Source organism: Megachile rotundata, chromosome 1 (assembly GCF_050947335.1).
Source record: "Megachile rotundata isolate GNS110a chromosome 1, iyMegRotu1, whole genome shotgun sequence".
NCBI lineage: Eukaryota > Metazoa > Arthropoda > Insecta > Hymenoptera > Megachilidae > Megachile > Megachile rotundata.
The window spans coordinates 18,046,732-18,062,687 of NC_134983.1; the positions used below are offsets into that span (position 1 = coordinate 18,046,732).

Below are 15,956 nucleotides of genomic sequence, written 5' to 3' on the forward strand. Positions count from 1 at the left end.
CCTTCCTGTTTCACAAGCGCAAGAAACTCTTCGCTGTTATGTCATCCTGTAAGGCTCGCCTTATCGTTGTAACAATATTTCTTAACATTACAGTTACATTTGTCCAGCTCTCGAAAACTCGTACGAAAATCCTCGTCCCCATGATCCACGCGATTTCTGACGAACTTTCCAGCCGTTGCGATATAAAATACAGTGTCGTACACCAGCTATCGGGTCGTAAAAGAATTTTAAACTTTCATTCTGTATGGAGGACGATTTTCATGAGTTTTTGCTCGCATATTAGTTGCATATTTTTTTTTTTATTCGAAAAATACTTTTATGAACTCCAGAGTAACGAAATTTTTTGACAAACAATTTATTTTTGGGAACATATCTGATGCATTGTTGCTTCGATGTAACTATGTGAATATAGTTACAATGTTTATATTATCTGTCGATTGTACAACATTGGAGGAGAAGAAATTTTGATAATAATTTCGTTAGTCTTTTTTTTATTTATGTTTGATAAAATACAGAAATTTCGTAGTATATTGTTTGATGTACGCAAAGAATGGAAAGAATAAAATTAAAGAATTTTTAACATTTAAAAAATTTTTTAAATTAAACGCATTTAAGATTTTATGAATCATGGATTACATACAAAAATCTCTTCGTATACATTCAATAGAGAAGTTCGTAATATCGATTTGCTGGAGCTGATTAAAATCTGAGGACATTTGAGGTGATTTCCTCATAAGAATATAATGACAAAAATTACAATGAAAAGTGAGACAAGCACATTTATTCTAATATTAGTCATTCAAAAAGAAGGTTCATAATTTTCATATGTGAAAGAGACATGAACAACGGTTCAGTTAAAAGAAATATTTAGAAAACTACGAAATTTTCACCTAGGTTTCATCTGGGTGTAGGCAAGAGGGTTACATAATCCTAAAAGAAAAAGTGCAATTGTTCTGGCACTTATGGTCGGTAGTACATGCACGTTGGCTAGTGCATCGAAGAACCGTTTCGGAGCACGTATCAAGTAGCGAGATAACGAAAAATGCTGCACCAGCGACTGGGATGTTAAGTTTACGTTACCTTGGTCGGTGAAGCTATCAGATATCGAAGTGGTGGGTCTTTTATTAATAACGCGTAACGTTATAAATAAACGTTGATAACCGATAGACTCGTTCAAGATTATTCTTATAATCCGAAATTGGGCCGGTGATTACGGAACCGCTGTTAACAATGTTCCTTACGAAAATTTACCTTCTTGTTTTATATCATATTTTCTATATTTCAATATTGTGAACAAAATTGTTGGAATACCGGCAAAATATGAATCGTAGTTTCGTATTATTTCTATTAGACAGGAACCTATAACATGATCATGTACTTCAACTAGTTCATCTTTAGTCTAGTCTTTAGAGTTTTATTTAAAATTATTATACAAAAAAGCGATCAGACTAATAAACAGTCTGCAGTGGCTAAAGCGTAGTATATTTGTTACTACAATTTATCTGCATGGCTGAACTATACTTTGAAATTCGAAAAGTTAACTATTTCGTTTAATCTCTTTAGATTGTGTTCATTTTCCCAAATTTCTGGTTTATTTCTTTTATCTCTTAAGTGACAATTAAGCGCTTCGATAATAAATAATTCATCCGTGCGTGTCACGATCTGAATTCATGAAATTAAGACTTATATTTCAGAATTTTTCTCATTGAATTTAGATCGCAAAGAAGTTGATAATTTTGTATACCCCCAAATAAAATGAATTCATTTGATGAAGCAGATGTGAAAATTCCGCGATCTAAGAACGAACCGTGTCGAAAACCGTTCGACCGTTTCACCGTCAAGCAAAAATTGACGAGATTTTGAGTTAGGAACCGGTAAAACGTATCAAGAAAGAGGGACAAAGAGACGTAGCGGAATGAAAAGGGAAGGTATACGGGAGTTGGAGGAAGAGAGAGAAAGAGAATGAATATATATTAGGTGGGTTGCTGCGACGACCTCCGGATAGCTCTCCTAAGCTCGCTCTCTCGCTCGTCGAGGCTCACCTACCTGGCAGTTTTCGTTGTAGGTAACAGGAGGGTAGATGGTGGGACGTAAAGGGAGGAGGGAGGGAGGAGGTAGGAGCACTAAGGAGACCTTGAAGGCTTGCTAGCCGGGTGCCGGCTAGTACTGACCCACTATAAAGGCACTTGCTATCCTGCTCGTTCAACAGGACAATCTACTATTACCTTCTCCCTCGGGAGAGCCTGCTAACCTACTCTCTTGCCCACATACACCGACTCGATCCGCAAACCCGCTTCTTCTCTAGACCCTGCTGGCTATGCTTAGCTCAAACATCTTTCTTTCCTTGTCACGCTCGTTTCTGTCACTTTTCTACGTTCCCTTTTTATCTCTCTCGGTTTCCCTTTTCCATCTCGTTCGCTCTTTCTCTTTGTCGTCCCTCGTACGCTGTCTCATTTCCACTCCCTTCTTTTCTGCTCCCTTCTAATACCACCACTGCCACACCCCTCGTACTACCGCTATTTCACTTCCTCTCATTCACTCTATCCCCCCTTTTTTTCTTCTAGTTGCTGCTTTCTCTCTCTCTCCCTTGGACCTACTCCCTCGTGCGCACGTTGCACCAACACGATGGCACAGAGCGCGCAACACATAGACAACGAACCCCCAAAAATCTGTGTGTGACTGGGTAAAAACGCGCGTACCCTCTCGCGTGTACGTACACCAGTGGTTGTCGAGTCTGTCCGTCTCTGTTGTATGCACGAATTTCACCGGTGCTTAGAAAGAAGGAGAAGAGGCTCGAGCGCGTAACGTGTGCGTGTGTTTGTAGGGAGTACCACCTAGCATAGCAACTGCTGTTTCTGCATTTCTTAGCAGCGCGCCCCATGCGAGATGCCAGTATATTTTAGCCGTGTAACGGGTGTCCCGTTTTTACCGAACATGTAGCCACGGATTTCTTGCCTTAACCCTACAACGATAACGCGATATCGATAGCCAACGTTTAACTTATCGATAACCCGCCGTATCTGTACTACCGGATACACCACGAACCGCTTATTTTTGTCCCTACATGCTGTAAAGCTTACAAGAATTAAACTTCGCCGTGTATCTTAATCTGTAATAGATCATACAAGCTACCTGGTTGAAACTTTTATTTTTCTATACAATTTCTATCGAAATCTATGAAACATAGATATAACTTAACTATGAAACATAAATATAACTTATAAAGCAAATGATAAAAATTCATCAGAGATTTCAAGCCAATTCCCCGAAGAATTTCTACACCCCTTTTCACGAATCGACAATACAAGGCAGCTAAAAAATGTTTACATACCGCTAATATTAATGTACCCAGATAGGATACTTTATCCAGTTCATCGCTATAAAGTGTATTAACTATTACAACCGAACCTGTATCCCATTTTAATGGCCTCTTAAACGGCAAACACGTGAAATCGAGTATAAAGGTACACGTCGAATTTGACGCGGCATTAGAATCCAATTAAAAGCTCGTCAAGCTCAGCATCCCCTTTCGTCGCGAATTGACTTTCGCATGAAACCTGTTGGTACTTGTGCAACTCGAGTACTCGTGCATAGAAACACTTACGAATATTATTGCTTATATGCAGGGTTAGATCGGAGGGGAGACTCGACACGGGACCATACTAAGTAGCCATTTACGCACCACTTCCTCCTTTTTTATTTCCCTCGGCCATCTTCCCTTTTCTTTAGCTGTTTCAAGTGGCCAACACGGGAGATAACCATAAACGCCTGTCGTCTTACTCTCGCAAGTTTTGCGTTTAATACACGCATTTTTAATTCATTCGAATTCCCAAGCTAGTCCGCCAGGTAGGTTATATTATATACCCTCATTGTACCGAGCATTCTCTGCTGCATTTAATAGACTCCTCGCGAACAATTCCGCCACTCGCCACACGCCATTGTATGTACCTCGCAAGAGAGATCTACCCGGTTTTTCTGAACCAGGCTCCGCTCGTTCAGAGAAAAAAAAGCACCACTCTGCGTGTACGAAAACGCGAAGCGCCGAGATCATTATCAATATGCTCCTCGTGGATCATCGAATGCTCGGTGTACTTCAATCGCAAACCGACTGTAACTAATTCATGTGAACGAGAGCCGCTCGAACGACTTCTAAACATGCTTAAAAATAAGTATTCTATAACTGTCGGTTTATACCGACAATGTATTCTCAGTCGAATAAAAAATTATTAATATTGAATATCTTTTATTTGGAATCTTTAGTTGACAATTATTGGAATAGATAAAATTGTAAACGCCATGATGGATTCTCAAGTAGTGAATCTGTGGAGAGTTACAGTATTCGATTTTATCTTAAAATAATTCTTTTCACATTTATATTTATAAGTAGCTCTTCTTACATAATTTCTCTACCGTGAAACTTGTAGTTATCCTAGTCACTTGCAAGTAGTGATAATCTTGTAAAGGGATATAGTAATTTCCTTAATCTTGTTGTTGAACTTAGTGTTTTACGAAATTAGAAAACTCGATTAATACAAATGGTTATTCCATTTAAATAAAATCAGTAGCCATATGTGTTTCGCGGAGTCGCTGATCGAACTGTGTTTACGTTCTGCTTATGTCGAATCGAAGGTCTTTTCCACCGTCATTTATAAGTTACTTGTGCAAAAACGTTTCGTATGCATCATATTACGTACCAAAATACAATTTGAATGAATCAAGAGATGTAAAATATATTTCTACGATCGTGAACGTAAAACGGTCATTTCGTTGGCCCGACAAAGGATGGTTTCGTAGATTTTTTTTACAGGATGCTTATAGAGGAACTGGTTAGGGAAAATTAGATGGGTCTAACTGGCAGAAGACACCTGGCGCCTAGGAAAGGAAATGCTTGTGTAGAAGCGTATACCTATACATATAAGTACATACGTGTTCTGACCCTCGAACCATGTCGAAAAATTCGTCAGCCAACAGGACTATGACTACGAATTCGTTCACATAACCTCTTGATCCTGATTAGAATATGAGGTGTGCGATAGTTCTAGATTAGTGCATCGATTTTTGCACCGTTAAACATCGCAACCCGGAAGCAACTGTCAGGTTCGTCTCAGGTTGAAACCGGTGTCCACGTACTTTTCCATGGGAAAATATCCCATCGGTTGGTCGGATCCGGGTCAAAGTTCAGATAAACGGCGTCAAACAGGTTGTCCGTGCTGACCCAATGAACTAATTTTTTTTACTGTCATACTATGAGAACGTTCTAGCAATACAATCGACTTGATTGTATCTTCCATTAAGTTTCAATCCTTTTGATTTATTCTTCTTTGTTATGAAAAAGTACTTTCTGAGCAAGTGGTACGTTTAACGGTTGACAGATATGTTCAAAAGGGTGGAGAAGTTTTATTTTGATGAAAGAGTTTTATGGTGCAAATATATTTTTGTAAATCTTATATACTCTGGAATGTACAAGTTTTAATTAAGGCATGTTTATTTTTGTTACCGTAGTAAGTAGTTATATTTCCTTCCTATCAAAAGACGTTGGGTTAAGAACCTCTGGGTTGTGAAACTTCTCCCCTATATATCGTGCAATAGTAATGGATCTTTTGCATCTACATCCTGATATAAATAGTTTTCTTATTTTTGTTCCAGGATACACCTATCTCGAATCTACGCTCGTGGTAGAGCCATCGGTGGCCACCGGACCGAAGAAACGGTGAGTATTTAACGCTTCCTCGTTTTCTGGATCTCGTGTGATAAAGCTGTCGCAAATCAAACGTAATTACAGCTCGGCAAGACGTTTCGTCGCTCCATTGATCGTTCCCGGTCGAACACCTTTGCGATAAGGAACTTTGCTTTACGCATACATCGCACCGCGAATTACCTTGTATGCAAATATAAACGATCGTTAAATAAATTAATCGCAAACTGTCTCGTTGCCGGCATAATTAAATGCTTGTCCGACGAAAATTGTTAACCGTCGTTCTTGAAACGATCGTAAATCTCACGATCGTGCAGGAAACGTCCGTGCGTATCACGCGCGCGTTACGCGTGCATTACAAATTAAACATTTTCAAAAGTTATTCGGCTCATTACGTTCCGGTTACCGGCCGCGGAAAGCACCGAAACGAGCCTGTCCTTACGTGCTAATAGTCCATTTGTCTTCGAAAAAAATTTCGTGTAATCGCTTACACAAACTTCGCGAAGGGTTATTAACCCTGGAAGCAATTTCTCGATCGAAAGAGAGATCACGCGTAATACCGGCATAACGAGGTGCATAATTGGCCGCACGCGAGTAAATGCGCCGCGCGACCAGCCCGCGAGAGTTTCGAACTCGTGCCGAACGTGTCCAAGCAAAAATCCTCAAAGATTATCTTCAGTGGAACTCATTCGTTCCCGAGAATTTTATACATTCGATATCATCGACACGAAACTTATGGCTACAAGTCACCGGAATTCGGATTTGAAACTCGGATGATTTGCTCAAATTCAAATTTAACGTTCGAAGGATTTATAACGCACAAAGTTAAATACTGTGTGTTAGATTAAAATTATTTCTAAGTTCCTGTATCTTTAAATTCCCAGATTTCTATATTCGTAAGTTTTTACAGTAGTATATTATTATTTTTAAATTCTTGCATCTTGAATACATAGATCTCTGCCTCCACATATCTATACCCCCAAGTCCCTATTCTTGGTTCTTAGAGTCATACATCGCCAGCTAGACATTCTTATATCCTTATATTCTTTGATCCTTAAATCTGCACTTCTTCAAATTTTTATAATTTGTCCATTTCTTCTTTTGCAAATTTCTATGTCCCCAGATCTCTACATCCATAGATTCCTAGAGTCCTACATCCCTACACCCTCCAATCTCTATATCTCCTAAATCCGTATACATTTATATTATCCTATCTCCAGCTACCTACCCTTAATTCGCATGATTCATATAATCCCAATATTTGGATCTTCAAACATTTCTCCGACACGTTTTTCTAGAGTCTCAATAATTTCGTATTAATTCAGTATCCGAATTTGAAATTCGTATTCGAAGTTAGCCAAATTATTTGAACGTTCGAATCTTCGTGGCTCTCATTAGATATGTACATACGTACTTCGCTGGAAGTTCGCGAGATTCGAGATGTTTCTTGAATAATTTACGATGCATACTTTCTTTGCAATGGTAAACTAGTACCGTTTTTTCACCTCTATATTTATGCACGTGTGTAGAATACAAATTACATTTGCACTGTTTTTTCGCATGCTGCCACATACATCTCGCATACACGGATCGCTGGTACGTATTGTTGCTGGTTTAGATCTGACATTTTATGTGTTTCGTGCAATTTTTCTATTGACATAGAAGTGTAGTAAAGTGACACTTGTGCTACATCAATTTGAGAAAATTTGCTGAAAATTATCATATATGTAAATGTTTCAAACTGTTGAAGAATCATCTGTATCGCGTTTGATGCACACAAGTACCTAATCACTGTTGTTTTATTTACAGTTATTGACAAGTTTAACATCTCCATTATAGTTCACGCTTTAAACTTACATAAGTGTTACTTTATCATCCCTTGTCATCGAACCATGTCAGACTCGCTGTTTCAAAATTGACGTTGGCTGCAACTCAGTCTTATATTAAGAAAATCAACGAATAGCATACATCAAACTTCGACTGTCAACATGTCGCGCTACGAATAAAATGAAAATATTAATTCGTTACCATAATCCAATCAACAAATGTTTAGACATTCTTTTCGTTACAATACTACCTCGACGAACGATAAGAGAGTTAGATTTATTTGATCGCGGTGAATAAAACTTTCTGTCGGATATTAATTACCGTACGTTTCGGTCAGCGTCCCTCTCTCTCCCTCCAGATAACTTTTCTCTTTTCGAGCACGATTACAGAAGCGTTTGGGAGCCTCTGCACACCGAGGCAGCCTCCTTCTCGGTGGTGAAGCAGGCGTTCGAGAAAAAAAAAATGTGGCACCTGCCTTCTCCTTACGAGCTCCGAGCTGTGCCCAGGCTGCTCGCTCGTGCCACAACTGCAATCTGTTATTTCACCATCCCCCAACCTCGCTCCTTTCTCTGTTTCTCTTCTCGTTTATACTCACACCACCGACTCCTCTTTGCTACAAGAAACCTTATCGACCGTACGAACGTGGCAATCGTATAAACTGAGGATTTGCTGCCGCTCGTAACGATACTCGACAACAGATAAGAGCAATTAAATGCAGCACACGGAAAGTGGACAGTATAACGAGCTGTACTGGCCGCCACTTTTTAATTCAGTCGCTTTTGAACTGGCACCGTTAAAAACAGATAAAAAAAATTACACGAATATTACTTTCGGTATTAAATTGTCGAACAGAATGTATTTTGCTGACCGGTTCTTGAGACTTCGTACAGATTCTATTAGGTTTGGAACTCTAGGCATTAGTCAATTTGAAGCTTCTAAATTAAACTTCTGAACTTTTTTAGTGTTACCTCGGGTAAGTCTGACAACATGCAATATGTAAGGTGTCAAGTAAATATAGACAAGTCGAGTTGAGTTTGATACCGAGTAGGTATCAACAGAGGGTTGAATTAATAAATTGTTTGGAATTCCTAAACTTGCAAATTAGATTCCTGAAATATTTCTATCCCAGTGTTAATAATTAATACGCTGATTTGAAATTTAGAATACTCGCATAAACGATCGCTTCTCCCCTTTCCCCAATGTGCATTATAAACGTGGACCTCCGTGGAATTTCGTTAAAATTAGATCACATGCTGAGGTTCTGCAGAGTTTCCTAGACACAGGCTCTCCAACAATTATTAACGCTTACAACCGAAGTGAATCTCATTTGGTGAAAACCTGCTAGACTCGTGTTCCATTCAATTAGGGTGACGAATATAACCGTTGTAATAATGAAATTTCTTTCATGATTGCAAGAAGATTGAGCGAAGGCATCGCGACAATAGACGGATTCAGAGGGACAGTCACTTCCGAGTTGTCTTTCTGCATCGCTCGTAGAACTCGCGTATCAGCTTCCAACAGCGAGGCATCGCTCTGCCGTTTTTTAATGTTTAAGGACCGATGCATGGCTAAACATTCATTTCCATATAAGCCGATATGTTTCAAATGTAAAGCGCCTCTTGTAAGATGGCTACAGTGACGTGAAGGGCGAGAATAGGTGGAGATGGAAGAAAAAGGAAGACCACCGAGAAACAAACTGGTACCGGCGGAAACTAGTTTAAAGTCCGAGGGTCTCACCCCTCAAAAATCCTTACAATGATTCCATGGGATCCGCCGCGTTTTTGATTCTATTTCCTTTAACTGGCTCTATCGGCCTCTTTGTATTAAGCCCGGCTATGTGTGACGTTACTCGTAGCCTCGTGACTGTGAGAACCGAACAGAAAATTCGTAACGAATGGTGACAATTATATCGCGCGCGTTTCTATTGATGTCATTTTAACGATATTTATTGTCACATCTATGGACTTGTTGGACTTCGTTCTGTAAAGTGCACACTGACGAATTAATACTTGTCCACGCGATACACAGATTCAGGGCTCTTATTTCTTGATTTCTGAATTCTTTAGGAATCTCTAACGTTATGAGGTACTAGTAGACAAAATTTTTTCATTTTCAAATTTCCTAATAATTAAATTTGTATATTTTGTAATTTCTCGATTGTTAAATTTTCTACAACCCCAACCTTCAAAATATCTTTCATGTACCCAAATTCGAGGAAGCAAATTTAGTATCTCTGTACTTCCAAATTTTCTAATTTTCAAGTTGAAAGATAGATTTGTATATTCTTAGGATTCCAACTTGAATTTATGAATTTGAAAATGCATCAGAAATTCAAACATTTAGAAATGTAGTTTCTAAATCTTGAAATGTTTCAATTTCATCACTGTTCCGTACATAATCATTAGTAATCTTGTTTGTACCTCAAATAATACCTTCGAAATAATAAATGTATTTTATCCGCCCCTCGGTAATTTAATTTCGAATTGTAGGTTCATATATTCCCTGATTTATTTAATTAGGTTCGTTTAAAATGAAATCTGCGTTACAATGTATTTCTTACTCGGTGATCGTTTACGCGATAAAGAGTAGGGAATTAGAGCCAAGAAAATTCCCGTATACGCTTACCACCATAAATGTAAATATGGGGGGGTACGATGATGACTCATTGCAATTTACTTCCAAGTAATTTACTCCGGGATAGTGGAAGCAGATTGAGAAGTTGCAATTGAGCATTTCCGTCGATGAACGGAATTAAATTGTTGCCTCGTCATGCCAGATAATTTCAAAAATACAATTAACATCATTTAAAATCTACTACAAAGTATCACTGGTTAATAACATTTAGTTCTGATTAATAACATTCGAAAAATTTTAATGAAAATTCTCGTTTTCTACTCTCTTGACTATTTTTGACCAAACAAAACCTGATATCCACATTCAACACCGTTTTATTTACAGTTTTATAGATTCATTGTCATTGAATGATTCATGACTCGAATACATCTTTCGTTACGTGGTTTCTTTTTGAAAACATTGAAAGTCATGCACATGGTTAATACGATGACTGCAAACGCTGGTCTGGAGCCGATGAAAGGAAGTCCACTTTGCGGTGCATCCATACAATGCAGGCACGTGCATTGTACATTATTCTGTTCCAGTGTATACGTTTCTGTTGCGGTAAACCAGCTTCGTGCAATTGAATTGGTGCAATTAACATCTTCCTTTCCACTGTTTCTTACGGAATAATTACTGTATTTTTGTAAACCAAGGTCAAGCAGTAAAAATAATAAAGTTCCCTGAGGGCATCTGTTCTACAATTTAAAGTCTTGAATTTCGTGACATACGGAGCTATTATATTTTATATATTTGAACTACAGATTATTAGAACTATTATAGAACTGTTCAAAGAATTTATCATAATTAATAATAAGTGATAAGAAAAAGACTTTTGGTTGTTATTTACTAACACTGTTTATAGGTCAATATTTTGTAGCTTGCAATAAACGATTTTAATCAGAGTACAATTAAGAGCAATTCTAGCTTTACAAGGCGAAGGAGGGAAGAGTCTACTACTCCTTAGTTTGAAGTGATTTTTGAGAAATTTAGAAATCTAAATATTTGGCGATCTAAAAGTTTGTAAATACAAGAATTGCATCTAGAAAGTGAATAAAAAAATTTACATATACTAATCGAGAGGAAGAGTTGCACCCGAGTATAACCACCGGACAAGACCGGACAATAATAGTAACCGTGACAAGTGCATTATCTCGTCGAATGAATTGCACGCGTGAATATCGTGTGCCTCTTTCCACTTGCACTTACGGAGAGTGCACTTTTCTCATTTGCATAACAAGACCGCTGCACCTCGTGGCGCGTATCAGGTCAGTCAGGTTGCACGATAGGAAGGGTGTACATGGTGGTAGGTTAGACCCCTGCAGCCGGTGGCTCACTGCATTTTGTTTGCATTTCCTGCACTCCGGGGACCAGTCGCTTTTCTGCATCACTTGTCCCCTCGAATTCATAAATCGTAAACAAATACTCTGTACGAGGAAAACAATCTCTTCTTTAATAATCTTTTATGGTGACGGATATTCAAAACTTTCTCTTGCAAGTTTTCTGACAAGTCTGGCATCTTTAATCAGTTCTTTCATTTGATTCTTAATCAACGTTGCGACAACAGAGTTTGCTAACTAATTCAATCTAATTTCAATTATTCATACATCGGTACATATATTTTGTATGATACATGTCATGTTTTGTATAACGCATCATGTGTCATATTCTGTTTAATTCAAAGAATAACACATCATGTGTAACACATCATGTGTCACGTTTTGTACAGCACATAGTTCCATTTGTTTTGAAAGACATGTTCTATAGAAACCATATAGTTAATGAAAATATCAGAACCATCGAAAATGTTTGTATTAGTAGATCATCAGAAGTAGACCGCTCTTGAGCTATTCTGTTCATAAACAGAAATAATCTAGTTGTAAAATAATGTTTGTCATCATGTGTCACGTTTTGTACACCACATAGTTCCATTTGTTTTGAAAGACATGTTCTATGGAATCCATACAGGTAATGAAAATATCAGAACCATTAAAAATGTTCGTATTAGTAGATCATCAGAAGTAGACCACTCTTGAGCTATTCCGTTCATAAACAGAAATAATCTAGTTGTAAAATAATGTTTGTCATCATGTGTCACGTTTTGTACAGCACATAGTTCCATTTGTTTTGAAAGACATGTTCTATAGAATCCATACAGGTAATGAAAATATCAGAACCGTTGAAAATGTTTGTATTAGTACATCATCAGAAGTAGACCGCTCTTGAGCTATTCTGTTCATAAACAGAAATAATCGAGTTGTAAAATAATGTTTGTCATTTAACAAGACGAAGAAAATAAGCATTGTACCGCTAAATTGACGGTATACATGGAAGTTGAAAGTCGACTGGTGAAGAAGGCGCTAACTCATGGACCAGCACTTTGGGAAGTGTCTTTTGACGCTGAGATCGAGTTGTGCAATTTAAATTCGAAAAGGTTGATATCCCATCACCGAAATCTCTTCGTTCGCAATGCACTTTCTCTTTCTTCTCTTCCTTTATGTCGCGTTCCGCCTGCCTCTTCTCGTCTTTCCTTTCTCTCTCTCTTTTCTTGAAGTGAATCGTTGCACTCGGCGCGTGCCAACCTCGTGCCCTGGTCTGGTGGTGTGCCCCCTCCCTCGCCTTGCATTTAATTCTGCCTCTGCTCGTCCTCTACCCCTTTCGACTCCCCACTTTCCTCATACCACCCCACCCAACCCCGTTTACCCTTCTCCCTCGTAGCTCGTGGTGCATCCTGCATGCACTTGTTGCGTCAATGCACAGCCGGCTGCTTCGGCACGCAGGCGCAACTCGAATTTCTGGATATTGTGTTGATACGGTTTTTTTCCTTCTCTCTTTCTCCCTTTTTTTCGCCCGACGTTTTTGCGTTTTTTTATCGTTCGAAGGGACGATGCGTGCGCGATGCATTTCAAGCGCGATGGGATTATTACGGGGGACAATTTTTGCCGATTAACGAGTGGGGAAACATCGGCCGGCGAAATAACACGTTTATCAAATTACGGAGCCACCGTCATGCGTGCGAACGGTTTTTCTTCTCGTTAAGTCGAACCCTTTAGACCGCAACGATTTTTAGGGAAGATTTAGAAAGCATTTTCATGCGGTTTCGAATTTTTAGTCTGCTAATTCGCGACCTTTCATTTTAATTTAAAACCCCTCAAATTCTTTTGGAGGTATTTCATATTTAAATATGTATCAGAGAAATGAACTCGTTTGACTTCTGGAATTTTAGTAAGTAATTCGGAAGATCGTAAAATCAGTTGTGAAATATTTAATCTTGACGAGAGTCTTTGATTGCATCGAGTTTAGTTCGAAGAAAAACGTACGAGTAAAACAATTTTTAAGGAAAAGATTAATGTACTTACAAAAAAATTTATTTACATATCGATACATATCTGATTATTAACATTTTTTCTTAATTAACTTGTCTTTATGTACCCCTCGTCAATCTTTACATCAAATTAATATGTTTCGTAAAAGATGAATTTCATGTACCTTGTTTCTTCCTTGTAGTACAGGACTCAATTAATCAGTAACTTTATTAATATTCTTACATATAACTTTTTATAAATATGTTTCTCTCAAATTACACTGCAGCATAATTCTTTACAGTCGCAAGTTTACGAAGGGGCCGATGATGTTCACTCTACACTTGTTGCATCCACATTGAATGCAAATGTCGCATCACGCAAGCGCACTTTGCCCAGACAAACTTTAGGGATCTTTATCCTCGCAATCAAAACCCACAGACATTAACACCTTCCCGATCGAGAGCTACGATAATATAAATTACTTTCGATTTTTACTTACCCTCGAGTGTATATCCGTTTCATCTGCAATCGTTAAGTAAGATGTTGAATACCGTTGACTTTAATTTCATACATCTCCGTTAACGGTTATACATTTTATTTTCGCAATTTTATACTCTGACAAAATTATATTTTACTGCTTCACGTAACTTACTCTGCAAAATCATTTATCCATAATTTTCAAAACTCAAGTGGGTAAAAATGCAGGGAAAAATAACATGTCCCTATTGTCATATTTGTAACACCTTCCATTTTGCGTATGAAATCATAATTTTTTCTCTACACGTTTTAAAATTAATGAAACTCTATCGTACATTGTGAAAAATGATACAAATATCACTTAAAAACACAGGCACCTAAAGGTGCATTAATTGTAAAAAAATGATGTGGTCATGATTGAAAGAAAAGAGAAGTAAAAAAAATAAAATGATGAAATTATTTTTGGAGATCAAAGATATTTAAATGAAAAGAAACATCAGATATTTATATAGAGTAGAAAATATAAATAAAGAATGTTTAAGGCTGTAAAGAATATTCCCGTTTATTTCGCCTGCCACTCACTCGCTTTACGCGTGTGACTTTGTACTAGGATTATCGAGTAATCCTTTATGTAACGATTCTTAGTGAATTGACGCGTCCAAAGAGTGGCTAGGTAAACATAAAACTGGATGGTTAGTTGTTGCTTTTCGTTCGCGCCTCTGCTTTTCTTCCCGACCTGATCTTTTTTCTAGAAGAAGCAGCCGAACGGTGGCTACGGAAGAGCGAAAACAAAAAGCGACAGACTGGGACCCGTCCGATAGGATCACTTCTTCCGATGTTTGCTCAAAGTATCTTCCTACGAAGAGCCTCGAGGGACGATATCCTGATGAACAGGAGTCTCGATACTCGTCCTCGCGTGCAGCTGCGTTCACATAACCAACTTGCTTGGCCTTTCATGGGGTTACTGAAAATTCCATTGATCTGGCCGGTTATCGAACGCTTGCTTTTCGTCTCTATTCAAATACGACCGACAAAGTGATTGTACTTTTTCACTATTATCTTGAAACTAGTTACTATGTGCGCGCGTGTAATTCGTATTCTAAGCTTCTCGGATGAGGGACAACCCTTGTCGGGAACACTGTTCTCTTTAAACGTTAATAGGTTTGTGGAATATTGACACTATTAATATAAGTTGTAATTGTGATAGTAATGATTAATAGTGCAATAATAATGTTAATTGGACATTTCACGTTGGGATGACTTGTGTGTTTAGTTTCCCTTTAATATATTCAAGTTTCTCAATTTTTTAAATTTCCAAATCCCTAAATTTATTTTCTAGATTTTCAAGTTTCCTGAATTCTCAAATTCTTAAATTTCCTGGCCAAGTCCTTAAATTTCGAAGTATTAAGATACATTTCTTCGTCCCTAAAAGTATTCAATCATCAGCCATTAATGTCTACGGTATTTAATTTATAAACTGCAAGCATGATACGCTTGATCATCAACTCTTTCGAGGTACGTAAGCGAAAGTGACTGACGCGAAGGAACCTTTCAATTAGTACCAAGGAGTTTCGATCGAAATACCGATCAGGTGGTACACGTTGTCGAATTAAGTAATTTGTACTGCAACGACAATGCGATTATCATCCAAACGCTTCTCGAGCGATTCGTTAACGATCCAGTTTCTCGAATCTAATGACGTCGAGTCGATTAATTTTCATTCGAGACGTTTTATCACCTTAAAGTATTCTCGTTGAGATGACACTCGAAATATAAACTTCCTTTGGATAAAAACATGTATGTACACTCGAAAAGTTTTTAAGTTTCAAGCTTTAGAATTTTCCGCTCCTCAAATTCAAATATGAACTTTCAATTTCCAGAATTACAAATTTTTCTAAATATTTATACTTGTGTACTTCTAAATTTATCTTAATTATCGAAATCTCCAAATTCTTAGATTTCTAAATATTTATAATCCTAAATTTTCCTATACTGGATTCTTTAAATTATCAAATTTTTCTTGAGTTCTTAGATTGCTA

General features: G+C 37.8%; 1 protein-coding gene and 1 long non-coding RNA gene across 4 annotated transcripts in view; one reads left to right on the plus strand and one right to left on the minus strand.

Moving 5' to 3' along the window:
• The window catches only part of Imp (IGF-II mRNA-binding protein), a 122,539-nt gene that overhangs the window by 17,910 nt on the left and 88,673 nt on the right, over positions 1-15,956 (plus strand). For both annotated transcript variants that reach the window (XM_076533712.1, XM_003704864.3), the window contains exon 2: positions 5,647-5,710. In XM_076533712.1, coding sequence (XP_076389827.1) covers positions 5,647-5,710 — 64 coding nt within the window. The remainder of the gene's footprint in view (positions 1-5,646; positions 5,711-15,956) is intronic.
• On the minus strand, positions 562-8,326 carry LOC143264835 (uncharacterized). Of its 2 annotated transcripts, none has more exons than XR_013038807.1 (3): positions 7,844-8,326; positions 7,480-7,691; positions 562-7,404 (listed from the first exon to the last, which is right to left on the minus strand). It is a non-coding gene; the product is annotated as an uncharacterized LOC143264835 (long non-coding RNA). The 2 variants fall into 2 exon arrangements; XR_013038802.1 differs by having other exon boundaries at positions 563-7,404; positions 7,553-7,691; positions 7,844-8,319.